The sequence below is a fragment of the Mus pahari genome, chromosome 1 (assembly GCF_900095145.1).
Source record: "Mus pahari chromosome 1, PAHARI_EIJ_v1.1, whole genome shotgun sequence".
Lineage (NCBI taxonomy): Eukaryota > Metazoa > Chordata > Mammalia > Rodentia > Muridae > Mus > Mus pahari.
The window spans coordinates 39139024-39157826 of record NC_034590.1 but is presented as its reverse complement, the minus strand read 5'-3'; the positions used below and the strand labels follow the sequence as shown (position 1 = coordinate 39157826).

Below are 18803 nucleotides of genomic sequence, written 5' to 3'. Positions count from 1 at the left end.
GTAGGCTATCAAGAACAAGCCCTGCCATGATTCTCGTTTATGTACATACAAGGAGGAGGACTTTTCTTAGCATAGCTCTAGGTAGTAGCATGGATGCTGCTGAGCAAACCAGGCGTTCCTTGAAGGGACCTGGGGCACATAACTTTTCTTATTAAGCATGGAGAGTCTCAGATGGTACCAAGGGAACCCTAAAACCCAGATGGCACCTGTATGTTTCCTTCTCACTGCCTGCCAAATGAATAAGCCATTGCTTCCCAGCATCCTCTCAGAATCTGCCTTCCTTTCCTCTGCTTTGGAGGAGAGGGTGGCAGGCCTATGCCTTTTGCATTCTCCTTGGATCTTAGGAGAGTAGGATTGAAAATACCCTGTGTTTGCATCAAGCGCCATAGGATTCATTTGATTGTTTCTGGCCCAGTTACCAACTGCTTCATTCATAAAGGAATGTTCCTTATAGGCAGGGTGGAAAGCAGAGAGGGTTTATGATGGTGCCCAGATCAATCAGAAGGAACAAGTACAAGAGAGCATCCAGAAGAGGGACAGTGTAGCAGCAGCTAGCTGGCTGCTTTGCACCTGATCAGGCCTGGGACACCTTAGCCTCCTGCCCACAGTGTCCAGAGAGCCAGCAACTCGTTTCTCTTGGATGGTGAATTGTAATCAGTAGTGCTCTGGAGAATTGTGTTATGGGTGAAAGTGCAAAGAATCTTAGGGAAAGGTTTTGTGGACCTGAAAGCTGGGCATCTGGTGCTGCCTATAATTCCAGCTGCTCAAGAGGTTGATGCTCAGGAATTGAAGACCATCCCTGGACAACATGGGAGGCATGGTGACAAAAAATAAATAACAAAGTCCAGAAATAAGTCGGAGGGCCTTAAAGCTTAGACACAGGTTAAAGTCCTGTCTCACATACTACCAGGCACATTCCTAGCCTTTCCGAAACTACTTGTTCTCGTGAAAAATGAGGATGATTCAATTTACATCTCATGGCTATTGGGAAAGCATGAGATGTGTTTGTCATAGGGCCAGGACAGAAGATCCTCAGGGATGGGAGACACCAGCACTGTTTTTTTGTTTTTGTTTTTGTTTTTTTTTTCTGGAGTTGAGATGCAAAAGAATGGGATCTTAGACCCTCAGTATTCCCAGACAGTTTCCTGAACTTTGTTATATGAGTTAAACAGATGTGCTGCCAAACCATCTCACCTTTGTTGTTTCTCTACAGGGCTGGAGGGCAGTTATCTCAGGGTTCAAATTTGTCCATTAACACCAACCAGAACATCAACATTAAGTCAGAGCCAATTTCACCTCCCCGTGATAGAATGACCCCATCAGGCTTCCAACAGCAGCAGCAGCAGCAGCCACAGCAGCAGCCACCACCACAACCTCCACAGCCCCAACCCCGGCAGGAAATGGGGCGCTCCCCTGTGGACAGTCTGAGCAGCTCCAGCAGCTCCTATGATGGCAGTGACCGGGAGGATCCGCGCGGTGACTTCCATTCTCCAATTGTGCTTGGCCGACCTCCAAATACTGAGGACAGAGAAAGCCCTTCTGTAAAACGCATGAGGATGGACACGTGGGTGACCTAGGCTTCCTGGTTCATGTTTGTGCTTTGCGTTACTGCAGTGAACTGCCCTACATATCTTAAGTTGGTGAATAAGGACATGAGTTCAATATATTTATATGTACATGCATACATATATATCCCTTTACATATATATGTATGTTGGTGTGAGTGTGTGTATGTGTGGGTGTGTGTTGCATACACAAAATCAGGCACTTACTGCAAACTCCTTGTAGGTCTGCAGACGTGTGTCCACACGGCAGACACAGCACCCTGTAGAAACAGACCAGGCTGGCACTTCCTTGGACTACTTGTTTCCTAAGATAAAGTTTTTGCAGAGAAACGTGTAACCATATATAATTCTTCCACATTAGCCTGCAGAAACCTAGGGGGCCCCTATTTGTTTTATTTAACTGTGCGGTGACTGTAGTTACTTCAGAAAACAAAATGCTTTGTAGAACAGAGCAGTAGAAAAGCAGGAACCAAGAAAGCAATACTGTACATAAAATGTCATTTATATTAATAACCCAACTTGGCATGGGTCTATTGCAAAGGGGTGCATGGGAAAGGGCTGTTGATATTAAACAAACAAACAATAAACAAAAAGCCCCACACATAACTGTTTTGCACGTGCAAAAAAATGTATTGGGTCAAAGAAGTGATTTTTAGCTATTAAAAAGAGAGAATAGAAAACACGCATGAAATATTCAGAAATACTAGCCTAGAAATATAGAGCATTAACAAAATAAAATTAATATATTAAGTTATAATTGGAATATGTCAGAAGTTTCTTTTACATTCATATCTTTAAAAATTAAAGAAACTGATTTTAGGTCATGTATATTTTATAAGAAAGAAAACACCCTTAATGAATTGATGACTATATATAAAATTATATCCACTACTTTTGAACACATTCTGCTGAATTATTTATATAAGCCAAAGCTGTATGTTGTAACTTTTTTTTAAAGAATAGCTTTATCTTGTTTTAACTTTTTAGTTTTATTTTAAGAGGGGAGAAAAAACAAAAATATCTTGCAAGCAGAACCTTGGAAAAAAAAAGCCATGAACACTTATTATTCTATATGTAAATTAAAAGTTGAGCCAAACTCTTTGTGTATATAGCATCTTAAATATATTATCACCTTTGATGTAAGTACCTATGTATTGTATGGTCACCAGATTAAAAAGTATATTTTTGTGGATTGCCGCCAATTTGGGGGGAAAGGCGAAGTCCTTAAGTAGAGTATTCACTGTTTAATATTTACTATTTTGTTAAATATACTGTACTTTGGATTTTAATTATTAGCCCAGTTTTTCAGAGGATTGTGTAAAGGGGTTTCCCCTCACTGGTGGTGAATGTGTGATGTTCTGTTGTAAACTTTGTGCTGTATGGGGTGAGCATCATTATATATTTTATATGTGTACATAAATAGCAAAGTGGCAAAAAATTGGTGTTAAGTTCATCTTGCATAAATATAAAATGTGTTGTAACAGATTTTATAAGGCATTATTTAAAACTTGCCTTTTGTGAGGGAAAAAAATGGTAGAAAGATGACCTAATTTAACTAATATTAGAGAAAATGGCAGAATAGTAGATGAGCACAAAGGTTTTATAAGTGGTAAATAATTAGGAAAATATCTGTAGGGAAAGGGATCTTTTTCTCCTTGACTCTAAAGATAGAATGACGCAGCTGGTTACAAAATCCTGGAGGGCTTTAGCGTCCCGTGCGTGCGCAGGAAGGCACGGGCGTGCAGGGAGCAGCTCTCTTATGGTGCAAACCCTCGACACGATTCTCGCTGTCCTGACGGAAACTGGTGCCACCCTCAGCTTGGATTTTGAACAAGGCCTTATTCTTACAGGGAGACAGCTCGTTGGTGATGGCAAGTTCATCCGTTTACTGGGCTTGTGCCATGAACAAAATTCAAAGTCCTGTATATCTTTTATCTTAGATTTTTAAATACTCCTTTTCCTGAAAAATTAAAGAGTTTAAAAATGGCTGCTATTTTATATTGAACAATGTTAAGCAGCTACCTGCAGTTTTTACGTACTTTGCTTTTCCCCCTAATTCCCTAAATTATGCTCCTTTTGATGTTTCCTCATCTGCTGTCCTGACAACTCATCAGCCCATCTTCCTGACTGGCACATAGGTATTAGGTACATGCACCGTGGCGAGCACAGGCTGTGCAGCGGAGAGCGCTTTACTGACAGTTTGGGTAGCATGTGTTAGTAGAAGCCAAAAAAGTGGGGATGATGTTTGATCTCTCTGTGGTCTCAACATTTGGCTCTAATTCAGAAAAGAGTAGGTTTTCTTTTTGAGATGTACTGAATTGACTTACAGGCATGTTCTTCATAAGGTCATACCTAATTAAAACAAGACAGTCTCCCAACACTGAATTTCCAAGATAACCCTTACCACTTTGTAAACCATTTATAGCTTTGAAAGTATTAAGTGACCCTTTCATTATTATTTATGCATGTTCATGAACTTCTGCTGTATATTGGAATAGGAGTTAACACATTCACATTTACTGTCTATTTTCTTGTGTGCCTTATGAGATGGCTTTTCTGACTGTATCTCAATAGTCTTTCTTTCTATGCAGGTTTATAATCAGTACAACTACTGTTTTCTAAAGTAATATTACACAAGGCTCGGAGTTTGTATTTAAATTACACTGACCAAGTCACAATGTATTCCGTTTTCAGGAACTGAATATCTGACTGTTAATCTTTTCCCATATGCCCAGTTTGATCTGGAGCGTATGGGTTTGACATCCTTCACCCAGATGCTCATGTGTGAACACATCCACATCCACGGCTCTCAGTGGAAGCCAACCTAGAGTAGGGAGGACACTGACGGTGTTGCTTTAAACTGACTTTTCTTACCCTTTGGGACTCATGTGTTTTGTATAAGACACCATCACAGGAAAGTTTTCTCCCTTCAGATAACGTATTTTATTATTAAAAAGAAAAACAAAAAAAGCTTAAGTTGCACTGGACATGGGAAGTTCCCTTGGGACTTTAAGTGGTTCTATACTGAGAGTGAGTGTCACCGCTGTGTGAACACAGGTGGTCCCAGTCAAAACTCCATCCTTTGAGCCCTAATTACATCCATTGTGTTACAAAACTAAATCAGGGGTTTGTTCTAAAAGAACAATACATGTTTCACCATTTTTTTTCAACTGTAAAGACGACTAATGTATTAACATAATTTCTGTATTAACCATCATGCGCACAAGAAATACATAGTAAATACGGAACCTGAAAACTCCTGGCATTGGATCATAAAAAGCTAGATGATTAGAATGTGAAAAGAACTTTACAAATGTAAAACTTTTATTTCTCTGTAGAAACTTTCTTCACTTTGCTGTGCAAGAAGACACTGCTTTGCTATATTTAAAATGGCTTTTTTAAAAGAGATTTATGTATTTGGTAAATGTTTGTAGTCAACAGTTCACACAAAGAAGCTGTACACGGTTTGATCATGTAAAACCGTTTGGCGGCACAAGCTGGACTTTGTTGCCATCCTTGAGATGAACCTTTTAAGAAAAATAAGTTAATCTCAATTTTTCCCTGAATGTGTTGTTTTTTCTTCATTATACAATAAATATTATAGTGAAGTTTTTATCAAATGGTTAAGACAATGCTTGAGGTTGTTGTAAGCTATTTGTCTCCTGCACTCACTCCAGTAAAGATGGCCTGGCTTTGACCATACATCCAGACTCTGTCATGTTTGCCTGGGGAAAACAGGTTCTGGCATGGCCACCAGGCATCCCTGCCCCCCAGTTTCACCCTGTGGCATCTAGACAGCCCTGGAGCCTGTAGGAAGCAGCCAGCCATCTGTTCCCCAGTATCAGCCTGGCTGTGCTGCAGCTGAGTTACAACCAGGGGGGCGCCAAGAACTACTCCTGGAGAAGGGCCTCAAGTGTGAAGGCACAGGTGTTAGCACTTCCTATCCTGTTCCCATGTATCTTCCAGGGCTGTAGTGTGAGATTCGTTTTGCCTGGATTACATACGCGCACTGAGGTAGAGGCGAGAGGCGGGTGTGACTGTGGAGTTGGGTTTTGCAGAGGTGTCTGTTACAGCACAGTAGCAGATCCCTCCCCCTTTCAGGTCTTAACTGAGCCAGAAGCCAGAAAAGCCCCAGTTATCCAAACCCACAGTCTTTTGCTTTTGTTTTTAAAGTCCTCTTCCTCTCCTTTGCCATGTGAGCCAGCTCCTAGCTAAGCAGATTCTTGGTGTCAAATCAAGTTAATTTTTTGCACTGGTTTTGCTTGCTGGCTATAATGGGGCTCTTATTAGCAGGTTTTGAAAGCTGTTTGAGCCCTGTGGCTAAAAATATTCTAATCACAGCTGCAGCTACTTAATATCAATTCACTTTGAGTTCCTAGTCAGCTCCCAGGGGCGCCTAGCTCTGAACCTTTATCTTGGTTTTAAGCTGATTGTGTGTCTGAGTGGCACCAGCCAAGAAAGTGATTTTCCAAGCTGTGTGCCAGCTGGAAGGCTGCAGCCCACCCCCAGCCACCTGTCCAGCTGAACGCCACTTAGCTGCGGATGAGTCCGACAGGGACTGGGATGAGGTGCTAAATTTAGGCGAAGAGCCCAAAGTGATGTGTCCTAGTTGGTTCTGGAATTGATGATGTCAGTGTATCTCACTACAGATGGCTGTCCTTTCACAGGGTGAAGGTTCCTTCTAGGCTTCACTGTAAAGTGCTGTCCCTGTAATTAGTTAAGTATTTTGGAGGTAATTTGAATAGTAGGTTTCCCCACTTAGCATTTAGGAATTGAAATTTAACAATGATGGCAATTTTCCAAATCAAATGAAACTATATGAATTCACAAATCTAAGGCAAAAGAACTAGAAATAATGGGGAGACTGAGGAAGGACACTTGGTTCAGTGGTGTCAGTCTCCCCTTGCCATCATCAATCACTTCTTATTTTCCTGAAATAATGCCAAACCCTTAAATGTAAAACTCAGGTTGTTGTGCATCCGCCCCCAACCATTCCAGCAACCTTTCCCCATAATTCCATTTACACTCCCTACATACTGGGTCACCAGCTACTCACAGTCCCTATGTTCCACCCTCTAGTCCTCCGATCACACTAAAGAGCATTTCCTAAACAGCATCTGCCTGATGTCTCACTGACTCCCACTGCCCTTCCTGGTGTCAGCTAAGGAAGTGTTCATTCAGCTCATCTAGGGAACCTCTCTGAGGCCCAGAGCCTTCATCACACCTCCTAGCTTATCAGCACCTGAGGTCAGGGGACAAGGGCCCTGGCTGGTTATCACATCACCTCTAAATATTCTGAAGAGCTAGAGTGTATGTGGATGGATGGAATAGAGATAAAAAGTAGCCCGTGCTCCTTATTCAGGGCAATGAAATTGTACCTTAAAATAACCAGATGCAGCCAGGTGTGAGGTGGTAGCACTAAGGAGGCAGAGCCATCAGCACCTCTTATCAGGCCACCACCAGCAGCAGCCTGGTGGGTACCAGCGCAGTATGGCCACAGAACCGAAAGAACACAGCTCTGAGGCTGCCAAGCCCAGATTACTCAGCTACGGGCCCTTAGCTTTGTACCTGTAATGTGACAGTCAAGGCCCACCCTGTACAAAAGGCTTGCCTTCCCATGGCACCCATTGGACAACAAACACCACAAGATATATAGTGTATTTGGCTCCTAGCTGCAGCCATCTTTTATGTGATTTTGAGCTTTCTCTATAAGGTTGAGTATGGCCCAGAGCCCAGTCCATCCCATATGATTGATTGTCAAATCCATAAACGTCAGTGCATCTTTTCCCTCTGTCTGCCCCCTGCTGGTCAGGCATGCAGTGTACAGCCCAGCCTGGGGCCTTGTCTCCCTTGTATAAAATCACCACACCAATACCAAGAAGATTCCTTCAGTTTAGGGCACTTTGCCCAAACAAAAAGTTGGTAAGTTATTCTTTAAAACATTCACTTTGTTGGAGACTGGAGAGATGGCTACATTGTTAGGAGTACTCATCAGTACTCTTGTTGAGGACCCCTGAGTAATTAGCACCAGTATCAGGCAGCTCACAGCCGCCTAGAACTCCAGCTCCAGTTGGTCCTACACTCTCCCCTGAACTTCAAAGTCACCAGAATTCACAAGCACATTAATTTTAAAACTTTAAAAATCTTTTCAAAAGAACAAACCCCAGAGAACAAACTAGTAGAAAATGAACTCCATAGTACGTATGTCTTTCACAGATCTACCTGAATTATGAAACATATTATGTAGGTCAGTGGGCCAAAATGCACTGTATACCACTTAATCTGTCCTTCCCTGGCCACATAAGGATGTGCACAGCAAGAGCCTGCGGCAACCTGCCCAGGCTCAGCAGGTGTCTCAGGCGCCAATGCTGTCCCTCCCTCCCTCAGCTTTCAATCTGTTACCAATATCCACATAGTATGAAAAGAGGGAGAATCATGTTTCCTTCACAGAAGAAATTGTTTTATTCCACTTGAGAAAAATACAGAAATACAAGTTAAAACTGTAACATGTCTAAAACTCAGTGACATACAGATACTATTGTGTAGCACCATGGTCTGCCTAGACACAGAACACACATCTTGAGCCAAGCCCACCCCTGCCCTCAGCTGGCAGGGGCACTGTGATAGTCATTTGACCCCATCCAACCCCAGGATCCCTGACACTGCAGATTCCTTGTCACCTACTACTTAGGAACCCACACAGGGTTATATACAGGTGGTAATAAGTCCCCAACACTTGATACAGAATACAGAAAAAATATATTCTCAGTCTGCCAAAAGAAGCGTTTCCCCATGGGACTCTGAGCCCTGCCTGATGAAGTTAATGATGACATTTAAGAGAAACTTCACAGCCGCAACGGTCTTTGAGCATCCAGATAGAAATCACTTACATAATCAAGATGTTTATTGTACCAAGGTTCATGGGTTCATTTTCTGCCTCAAAATACTCAATTCTGAAGATGATTTAAATTTGCTAGGTGCACCCTGGGTGGATTGTTTTTCAGACAGGACGCCCAGCTCAAGTACTGTCCTGCTCCTCTGGTCAGATTTCTAGGCCTAAGTGTCAAGTTGCTAACCATCCCAGAAGCCTGCTAGCCTGTCCTCCCCAGGCTGAGCTCCCAGCCACCTCTGCCTGCTCCTGCTGTGATAAGGCAGGCTGACTTATCCCTTCCTCCCACATCCCTTACAGGACATTGATGGCCAACTGCTCTCAGGGAGTGGCTGAGGAAAGCTTGAGCATTTTGCACCCTCCTGCATCTCTCTCCAGCCTTTCAGAGCCAGAGTTACCTTGGTGGGGTCTGGATATGTCCCCCAATGGCTAGTATCTTAAAGGCTTGATCCTCATTTCAGTGTTGGGAAGGAATGGATCCTTTAAGAAATGGGACCCAGTGGGAGGAAGTCAGGTCACTGCAGGCAGAACTCTGAAGGTGATGCCTGTGCCCAAGCTCCTCGTCTCCCCTTCTCTCTTCTCTGTCACATGAACAATCAGCTCTACCACACACTCTCCTCCATGGTGTTCTTAAGCCCCCAGCCACCCAGCTCCAAATCAGGCCATGGATTGAAACCATGAGCCAAGATAAACCTTTCCCACTGGAGATCATTTTGTTACAGTAAAAGACAGCTAACTGACATTGTGTCTGGTTTTCACACTGAGACACGGCATGTGCAAGTTTACTCTAAGGACCCAAAGAATAGATGAGTCAAGGAGGTAGCGAACAAACTCTGCTTCGGGCACACATGATCAGGGTGGGGTGGGACTCACTGTTCTTAACAATGCTGGGCTAGCAACCAGTTTGCTTCGAAGATCCATGTGACAGAACCCTAATGGTGGATGCAGTCCCTTTAAACCACTCACCAGTACCAGCTGCTCCCCAGATGCCAACGGGGGAACTCAGGGAGTCTCTACTGCAGAGATGCTCCGAGGGTGACCCTGGGGGTGGAGCTCAAATCAAGAGGATGGTGGTTTAGATTTCAGGTTCTCGTTTCTGAAGCAGCACTGCCTCAGTGGGGCCAAGTGAAGGCAAACATGTCAGGCCGTCAACTGACAGACTCAGTGACACATCATATAGCACCTTGATCTAGACACAGGGCATGTCTCTGAGCCCACCGTTGACTCTATCCAACACTGGGAGCAGCAATAGTGCAGAACCTTTGTCACATTCTACTTAGGGGCCTGCACAGGAACTCACAGCTGGCCCCTACACGTCTTCAGGAAAGAGCTGTTGAGTTTCATGTAAATGTCTCTCTCGCTGGGATGGTAGATGTCTGGGCTCCTGCATCCTTGAGTTAGGCCAAGCCATCTTCAGTCTAAACCATCCAGATTGTCATGGTGTCCACACATCTCAGGAAGCAAAATGCAAACAGCTGGTGACAGTTACATATGTCAAGGCCAATTGCCAAAGCTTGCCAACTCCAGAAAAGAATGCGCTTAGACCCCTGCCTGGGTGGTAGGGCTGACCTGGCTGTCTGAAGCGGGGAGGGTAGGCACTGGGATTGCCAACCTGGGGGCTTGCCCTGGAACTGGGCTCAGTGTCATCGAGCCATTGGGGACAACAGTTGCGTTCAAGCTATTTGAGGCCTCCCCGGTGGCCTGTATTTTGAAGTAGACGAGGTAGAACACTGGCAACCCGATCCCAATGAGAAGCATAAGGAAGACGGCATTCCACCACGGAATCCCACAGTCGGCACCATCGGCTGCTGGCTTCTGTGTTACGGGGAGCAGCGGCTCATCTGGGGCGTCCACACAGCAGCTGTCACTGTGGAAGACATCAGAATGCACAGCTCGCTCAATGTTCTCATCAATGCTCTTGAAGAAGTCTATCAGCTGGTTGCCCTGAGTGGTTGCTCCATGAGTGTCTTCATCTTCAGGCAGGTCTACCAGGGTCACCCTGGTCTCGGAGGATGAGGCCCCGAGGGGCATGAGTTCTTGGTGGGTCTCCGTGAGGATCCCATGATTTCTCACTGGAATCTTGATTGACTTCAAAGCATACAGGTCTTGCTCTCTGATGAAGTTGTTCGCTTTCTTGATATCTGCAACCTATGGAAGCCATGCATCATAAACATGCGATACTCCTTAAAACCAGTACCCAGCAGAGACCTTTGTCTGTTGGGGCTCCAGTGGAGACACCCATGCAGGCTTGAAAGCACACCCACAGACAGCTTCATTTCAGCTAAGTAACAGGCTTTTGAGTCTCCGGTCTTTGGTTTTTACCCCTTAATGAATAGTTTAGAAACCAGCTGCTCTACTTTGAACAATTTCTGATCAACTTTGGAAGGTGTTGTGACAACAACCAAAGCGTCAGGTGAAACAGAACCAACACTGTCACCCTTCCTGTCTAACTCAGTGCCCCATCCCACACCAGAACCCAGTTGAGCAAGTGACCAGACAAGCTCACCAAAGTCCAAGCTGGCTCTGGGCACATGTGCAGAGTCTCTGCCCCGAGAGCTTCCTCACAATGCTCCCTCAACACTTTCCCAGAAGCACGGCAGGCACAGGAACCTATTTCCCGATTAGGAGTTAATTCAGTTTGGGGAGATGACACTTCTCATGAGAAATGACCTAGGCAATCAGCCACCAGCCAGGAGTTTCAGATTGAGTTGGGTTTTTTGTTTTTGTTTTTGTTTGTTTCTTGTTTTCCAGACTAAGGCCATGGGACTGTGACCGTGGATTTTATCAAGTAACACAAAGCTTCTAACAGAAAAGGAGGAACGGGAAGCAAAATTTTAAACTCCCCTCAAGGTACTTGGGAAAAACTCTGGAGAGTAAGTACGGCCCACACAGCTGACTGTGCGTGCATCATGTGCGCAGCCGCTTTACTCGGCAGCCACTGTAGAGTCTTACTGAGCCGGCTCAAGGGATGCTTCTTTCTTGCTCTGAAACCAACCAACAGGAGGAGCTTGACAGCTTTCATTCTTTGTGCACTACATGAGCAGCGCATGTATTCACCTCCCATAGGAACTGGACTACTTACTGGAGACATTAAATACCCACTCTGGATTTCTAAGGGATTGTCATTCTGACATGACATGAACGGTAAGTCTATCTTTCAAGACTTTGCTGAGAAGGTTTTTTTTTTGTTTTGTTTTGTTTTGTTTTGTTTTTTAATCCATGGTCTGTAAAGCATATGTTATGCCTAGAGAAGCAGATTATAAGATCTAAATACAAAGGCCAGTGCAATGTTAAGATGCTATGTGTCCCTGGAGACGAGCCTCTATTTGGGAAAGACTCCCACACCCACACAGTCTTTTTGCTCATTTGGATCTTTTTAGATAAACCACAGACAAGTTTTAGGAGGTAAAGTTGTTTGTTTGTTTGTTTGTTTAATTGTGTAGCTGATGCAAGCTTGGTGAAAGCTGCTGTCATTATATAGCATGGTTATAGCATGTTCTATATCATGTATATAGCATGTATACAGCATGTATATAGCATGTATATAGCATGGAGTCAACAGCGGGAAACAAACTGTTTCAATGCGGGAGAAAAGAGCGATTCCAGAAACGCTTTCCGACTTACTTTGCCACTGTTAATCACTCTGAGTGCTAAAAACATAATTAAAGAGAAAGATAAGGTTATACAAACGCACAGCACAGGGGCTAGACCATGCAGTTCTACTAGGGAGAAGAGAGAAAAACTCTACTAGTCAGATTAGCTTACTGGCAAGCACAGGTCAGAAAATACAAGTAGTGAGAGAAGCATGCCACAGAAATGTGTAGACTCCGCCTACCATCTCCAGCCCTAAGACCTTAAATCCAGTGTGCTCAGAGACCACACGTTTCATAGTGTCCCTGTGGAGGGGAGGGCAAAGGAAGGTGCACCCTGAACAGAGGCTCCCGACTAACTGGCCCTTCCTGAGCCATGAGTTCTGAATGAAGGATACCTCCACCAGCTTCCAGCCCGGCTATGGAGGACTCTAGTCACCTATGGGGGTCAGGAAGGTCCTATAGTGACCCCTCCTATAGTGACCCCCCCCCCCGTGTCTCTCTCAACCCTGGAGGGCGGAGGACTGAGTCCGCTTACTTTGCAGCCATACTGGAGAGCCAGCTTGTTGAGGCTGTCTTCCTGGGCCAACTCCCGCTGCAGAAGAACCATGTTGCCTGTTCCTGGCTGTTGGCTGCTCTTCTTCTGGCGTTCCTTGCCCCGGGGTCGTAACACTACCTGATGTGACTCTTCCTCAGAGGAGTCCCCAGAGTCCCCGCTGCCATTGTTGAACATGTAAACGTGGCTGTTTGGAGTCCTACAGACAACAGCTGGGCCTTGGAAGCTCTTGGCTGACACTTCCTTCTGCCTCATTTTCTCTTAACTGAAAAATCAAACCTGGAGTTAATTCCACACAAATGCTATTCATTCTCCTCTGGCTTCCTAAAGAGAAATGTCTCGTTAGTAATTTCCTAATATTGCCAATATCAAACGGGCAGCATCAGGACAGAAGGACATCCTCACACCTGTCCACCCGATACTGAGGCAGAATAAGATCATATTTTCCCTAACTGCTTACTATGTGCAAAAGAGATTCCCCGCCTTTCCCCATCCCCAGCTGTGCTTCCCCTAGCCCACAGAAGAAGCCACTATGTCTCAGCACTGTGTGAGGTGACAACTGTTCTCAGCTCCCTGACACTGAGAATCTTACACTCAGAATCTTTGCACAAAAACCTCGTTAGGCATCCCAAGGTGTCTTCAGGGGAAAAGGTCACTACCAAGGACAGAAGCTGGGAACAACCATAGTTCTCTTATTTTGACCCTGGCTGACTTTACCTAAGAGACGAGCAATGGAAAAAACCTATCAAATTTCAATTTGCCCGTTTCTCACGGTCACTCTGGACTCATTTCACACACACACACACACACACACACACACACACACACACACCACGGTCCCCTAATTGTCACCTAGAGTCAAACGCCAGAGCCACAACCAACCTTTCCCTTCCAAATGGCTGGAATGGGACTCCAGGCATTCCTGGCGGTCCCTTCTGCATGGCCCTTTAAGGGAACAGCCAGCCTCAGCGTATCTCCCTCTGGTCTCAAATTCTGAGCCCCTGGCACCCGGGGCGGCCAGAAGAGGCCTCAGTTTCCCTCCAATGACAGGTGAGCTGTCATTAAGCAGGAGACAAAACAAATTTCAGACGTCCCCGCCCCTGGGCCTAAACAGGCCGGGCCCCAACTTTCCAAAGAATACACATCCTGCCACTCCCGCAAGCCCGCACCAGCCCGCTGTGGACACTGGCACTGGCCCTGGAGTGGCAGCCCACCACCGAGCCCACAGTGACAGGGCCAGAAGTCCTGGCCCCCCCAAGTCAACCCAGCAGATCCCACTCCAGGTTCGGGTACCTCGCTCCCAGGCTCCACCGCCACCGCGCCCGCCGATTGGCTGCAAAAAGCAGGTCTTCCGGGGGCGGGGACTAAGAGCCAACCAATGACTTCAGAGGAGGGCGGGCCCTGGCAGAGCCCGGAGGTGCTGAGAGGTCAGAATGAGGGCGGGCCCTGATGGGCGGGGCTCCAGCGTGGACTCTGGACTTGTGCTCCTCTGTCGTTTGTCCCAGCTGTGCCCAGTTTCCCCTTCTGAGCCAGGTATGAATCTTGGCCTCCTCGGTGGCCACAGCTTTCTGCTAAGCCTCGGTCTTCTTCCCGGCAGGAGAGACCTTTGACCCATGTGCATCCTGATCCGTGGCCAGGGGCGTACCCAGTACTGCGGTGCGCCACTCTGGAGGGCTCACCCAGGTAGCCTCACCCTGAATCTTTGACCCAGTACCCTTTGAGGGGCCGAATGGTTGCCACTCCCTGCTCAGAGATAAACAAAAGTCCAGGGACATGAAATGTTGCCCTGACAACACAGACCAGAATTGGATAAAGGAGACTATGTATCATCTGGCTAGCCAGAGAGTCCCTGCTATCTGAAAAAGGGAGGAGAACCTGCGGCATTGTTTTGTAACCAAGATTAAAATCCTTAATGGAGTAAGACTCATCCAATGAATAAGGGAGAAACTAAGTGTCCTGGGCCGGCAATACACCAAAGAATGCAGATGGCTGGCCGCTGAACCAAGGTGCTAAGCCTGTCTGGGAATCAACATTGAAACAAGAGCCCAGAAATTCTTCCTATGGTTTAGAATAAAACTAAAAGTCTTACTCTAAATGTCTAAGGCCAGGAAAGCACCGGGTCATGGCCCCTCTCTGCTAGCCACAGGACGCTTCCTTCTGGCTTTAAACATCTGGTATCTGTTTACTTTGCCCCCCAACCCAGGAGGAGAGCCTCGCTAGTGTTCCCCATGGAGGGATTTGTGGTTTGTGACAGTTTGCAGGCTTAGATGAAGCTGAGAAGTATGAGCGCTATGTCCCACCTATCAAAGTGGGCCAGGGGCCCAGCCACAGGAACAGGTCCACTGATCTGATCCCAGGTTAGTGGAGACCGACCCCATCAGCAGAGGTATCCACTCAGATATCCTCCAACACTTGTCAAACATGTCTCCTCCCAAGTCCAGCCTTCTCCTGGGATAGAGGAAGCAAGGTAGCAGGGGCCAACTATTTAGCTTTCTGATTATGGCTCTGAACTCCAGGGCTAAGCAGAACTGCTGTGGAATGTCAAAAGCTTTGTCTTTTCATTTTTTTTTATTTCTCTTAAGGAGGCTGAGCCAAACCCCTCACAAGGGCACTGACCCAGTCCCCTCTTTAAGGCTCCTCAAAGCTCACCTCAGAGGGCAGGATTCCAACAAGAAGGAAAGGGGACACAGAAGTCAGTCCACGGCAAGCCTGAATATGAATTTCTTTCCTGGAAAAATGAATGTTTATGCTTCTCATTGTAGCCAGCTTTCCCCCTCTTACCTCATGAGCTGTGCCTGCTGAATACTCAGCAGGGATCATCCTGGCAATATTTGATCTTCAGTTATATCAGGGTTATATCAGATCCGAGTCTTAGAGGAGAAAACTCAAGTGTGAAGACAGCAGTGTGAGGTGTGTGCCTAGATGGCAGCCCCCCGCCCTCCCAGACCCACACCGCACCTCCACCCTGACTTGGTTTTCCTTTCCTGGAACTGTGGGAATGAGTCTGAGGCACTTTGTGAAAGCAGCTGAAACTGACGGACACTGGGCCCTAACAGAAAGGTCTAGAGCGCCCAGCCTTATTCTACACAGGGACAAGTTCCTCAGGTGATGTTTCATCCCCTTTGTCTATGGATTCATTTATTCATTCATTTATTCACAGTCATCCTCAGGGCTCAGGATGGGGAAGTTCCTGGAGACAGGAACCTGTTGGACAGGGTGAGTGTGTTAAGTGGATGTCAACTGGAGTCACATCCCTTCCGACATCCTTGGGGAGGGCAGTGCCTTCTGGGATGGACTGTTTTAGAGGTTTCCCATGGGTCATCAGAAGGTTTCTTTTGGCCACTCACTCTCTGCCTGCTGCAAGTCAGGGCTGACTGAAGGTCCTCACCTTAGGGTCACATCCACATTCTTGTCTGTATGCTGTGGGTGGGCATTTAAAGGTTCTTGAGGTGGGGCTTGACACCCCCACTTTGTTGACCTCATCCCGGGGTCTCCCCTCACCCCATTTTTCCAGTCCTTCAACTGGTTAATCTTTGAACTGAGCTCCAGCATCTGGGAGTTATATCCAGGTTTGGGGGGCTTAATTCAACACCTCCAGGGCCCTGTCTACTCCCACGTTTCTCAAGATGGGACACCGGACAGCCTTCTGATCACTTGTTCCACTCAGATCCATTAAATCTAAGCGAGATCCAATATTTTGTATTTCCTCAAGACATCAGTGCTCCATGGGAATGCTGTGAAGACCCAGGGCTCTGAAACAATAGCCATGCTAATTCCTCTGTTGGTGTTTACCCAAGACATGAAGACCGGAACAGGAAGAGACACTCGTGGGTTATTCATAATCAACCAGACCAATCCATGAATGGCAACGTTGATGGTGGTATTTTCCCTCAGAAACTGTCCCTGGGAAAGAAAAGTAACCCATGATGAATGTGGTCCTCTAAGCACATCTCAGAAGCACGGTGCCGAGGGAGAGAAACCAGACTCCTTACATGACACCGTGGGGTTGGCAAGAGAATAGAGACAGAAATCAGTCCCGTGGCTGTCAGGGATGGAAGCAGGGGTGGGGTGCACAATGGGATTTGTTTGCAAAGCGTCTCAAAGAACTTTGTGGAAAGAAGTCTAAGCCGCAGTACTGGTCAAAGCTTATTTCATTGTACTGAAAGAAGATGAACTTAAGGAAGAGCCTTTACCGGCTGAGCCTTCACCGTACGCTCACCTGGGCTTTAAGTAATTAGTATACAGAAATAGTCTAAGTGTTCTCTGTATAACTTAAGTGCCATTTATGAGATGTCATTAGTTACAGAAAATACTGTTGAAATGAATTCCACCATTTTTTTTTAAACTGTGGCTACTAAAAAATATAGACACATCTTGGTGCATATTCTATGGGATGGCCCTGCTCTGGGACCCCCCTGCTGGAGCTGAAATCCAGTATCCAGGGACTTCCCTGACTGAGGCCTCCTCTCTAAAGGGCCTTGTTTAACTGATAGAGACAGGCTTATTTCAGTCAGGAGGGAGTCAGGCCAGGCAGCCGACAGGGACAGAGACTGGCATAAGGAAGAAGAGAGTCCAGGGTACTGCCCAAGAGACCCCTGGACCTTCCCATCCCTGCCTTTCCTAGCTCTGGTCCTCTGCCCCCTCACCACCTTCTCCCCTGGTGGTACCAGGCACAGCAAGGAAATGGGCACCAAGCCTCTGAAGTCAGGGGAAGATGGGGGGTGGGGAGGCACTTAGACCAGAAAGGTGAGGGTTGGAGCTGTACCCAGGGGCGTTTCTAAGGCCAGAGTGTGAGTGGCTCACCAGGATTGAGGAGCAGGTGGAAATGAGAAGCGAAACCAGAATCTGGTGAGTGCAGAAACAGAGATCCCACACAGACCATTCCGGGTGTCCAAGGGATTGCTGTTTGCAGGGACTGGTTGGTGGAAGTTCTGCATTACCAAAGGTGGCCCCTAGGAGGTGAGCCTCCAGAGGTTCCCGGGTTATACATAGGACTTATACATAGGAGCAAACCCACAAAGGGCCCATGCCCACTGTTCCTACCCTAAAACAGATATCAAGCCCATGTTATCTGTGCACACACAAAACATGCCCAGTGTTAGATTGCTCAGAACTTGGATGGGGCCTAACAAGCCAGGACTGGCCACTTGTCCTCAATAAGCCAATCAAAGAGACTCAGGATGCTAAAAAAGCAGAGAGGGTGGATTTATTCGATTCAGCACAACACAGGAAGAGGAACAGAAAAATCCAGTGACACCCAAGTCTATCTTTGGGGTCCTGGCAGGAGAATTCAGTTTAAACTGAAGGCAAGTGGTATGCCTAGCTAAGCAACCCAGATCAAGGTGTGGTCCGCTCATCAGTGACTCATAATTGTTTCAGCCTCTTGCTCCTGGGCTGTCCTTGCAAACTGTGACCTCCCTTTCTGAGAGATAAGCTCTCAGATTGTGGCCAAGGTCCCAGGCATCCCTGTTCCCAGCATGAGACTCTGGGGAATCCCAGTCCCTAGGGACTCACTGTCTCAATAGCCTGATAGTCCCTAGGGATTCACTGCCTCAGTAGCCCGATAGTGGGGCATGGCTGGCTTTCTTTAGAATGGCTCCCTTTTCACCACATGATCACAGCATCACACCTTATTAAATACAATGGTTGAGTTTGTATTGAACCAATACAGGACCATAGAGTAGATGGTCTCTTTAAGCATGGAGGACCCCCACCCACACCCATCACTCACGATCTGCTCTGTCCTGGACCCTCAGCCTCACCTTCCACATCACAGGGTCATGGAAAGTCAAGTTTCAGTGGCAGAGAGGGTTTATCTAAGAGCAGTCACATCAGAGAGATGGGGAGGGGGTTTCACAGGAGTGGAGAAGACAAGGGAGCCCCAGGATTACACAGAGATTAATAATGACTGGGGCCATTGTTCCATCTGGGAGACAGGGGAAAGGGCAGAATTAGGGAGCCTAGGGAAGAGAGTCCCAGCAATCCCCCTACTCCTCAGACTTGACATGCTCCAGGGGGAGCCACACCTGAGACAATGTCACACAATGCTAGTGGCCCAGTTCATGGTTTTCCCTCATATAATTTTTGACACAAACTTTCCCAGGGAATCTCCATGCAAAACTAGCAAGTGAATACACACACACACACACACACACACACACACACACACACACACACAGAGAGAGAGAGAGAGAGACAGACAG

At 46.5% G+C, this 18803-nt stretch overlaps 2 protein-coding genes and 1 long non-coding RNA gene across 18 annotated transcripts in view; 2 read left to right on the top strand and 1 right to left on the bottom strand.

The window, feature by feature from the left end:
* Mef2a (myocyte enhancer factor 2A) overlaps nucleotides 1-5269 on the top strand; it is a 118188-nt gene extending 112919 nt beyond the window's left edge. For 6 of the 11 annotated variants that reach the window (XM_029541050.1, XM_029541057.1, XM_029541038.1 and 3 more), the window contains one exon: nucleotides 1214-5267. In XM_029541050.1, the coding sequence (XP_029396910.1) occupies nucleotides 1214-1577 (364 nt within the window). In that variant the 3' untranslated portion in view covers nucleotides 1578-5267. Of the gene's footprint in view, nucleotides 1-1213 lie in introns of all 11 variants that reach the window. The other 5 variants (XM_029541046.1, XM_021221480.2, XM_021221511.2 and 2 more) reach the window with 2 other exon arrangements.
* A 2729-nt stretch (nucleotides 5270-7998) lies between these two features.
* Nucleotides 7999-13979, bottom strand: Lysmd4 (LysM domain containing 4). 6 transcript variants are annotated; one of them, XM_029531734.1, is made up of 4 exons: nucleotides 13483-13979; nucleotides 12583-12865; nucleotides 12079-12104; nucleotides 7999-10602 (listed from the first exon to the last, which is right to left on the bottom strand). In XM_029531734.1, the coding sequence occupies exons 2-3, from the start codon at nucleotides 12853-12855 to the stop codon at nucleotides 12093-12095; spliced, it is 285 nt and encodes a 94-aa protein (XP_029387594.1). In that variant the 5' UTR covers nucleotides 12856-12865; nucleotides 13483-13979; the 3' UTR covers nucleotides 7999-10602; nucleotides 12079-12092. The 6 variants fall into 6 exon arrangements, with proteins under 6 accessions (XP_029387594.1, XP_029387600.1, XP_021062182.1 ...); XM_029531740.1 differs by having other exon boundaries at nucleotides 13894-13979; XM_021206523.1 differs by lacking the exon at nucleotides 12079-12104 and having other exon boundaries at nucleotides 13894-13979.
* Nucleotides 13980-13986: 7 nt separating this feature from the next.
* On the top strand, nucleotides 13987-14517 carry LOC110327477. Its single transcript, XR_002380836.1, has 2 exons — nucleotides 13987-14027; nucleotides 14198-14517. It is a non-coding gene; the product is annotated as an uncharacterized LOC110327477 (long non-coding RNA).
* The last annotated feature ends 4286 nt before the right edge of the window (nucleotides 14518-18803 follow it).

Bases quoted from the DNA above. Each gene is read 5' to 3' on its own strand.
- Lysmd4 (XM_021206523.1), bottom strand. From the start codon at position 12,855: ATGAGGCAGAAGGAAGTGTCAGCCAAGAGCTTCCAAGGCCCAGCTGTT. The intron at 10,603-12,582 runs GTAAGCGGACTC...TGGCTTCCATAG, and splicing joins CTCTCCAGTATGGCTGCAAA to GTTGCAGATATCAAGAAAGC.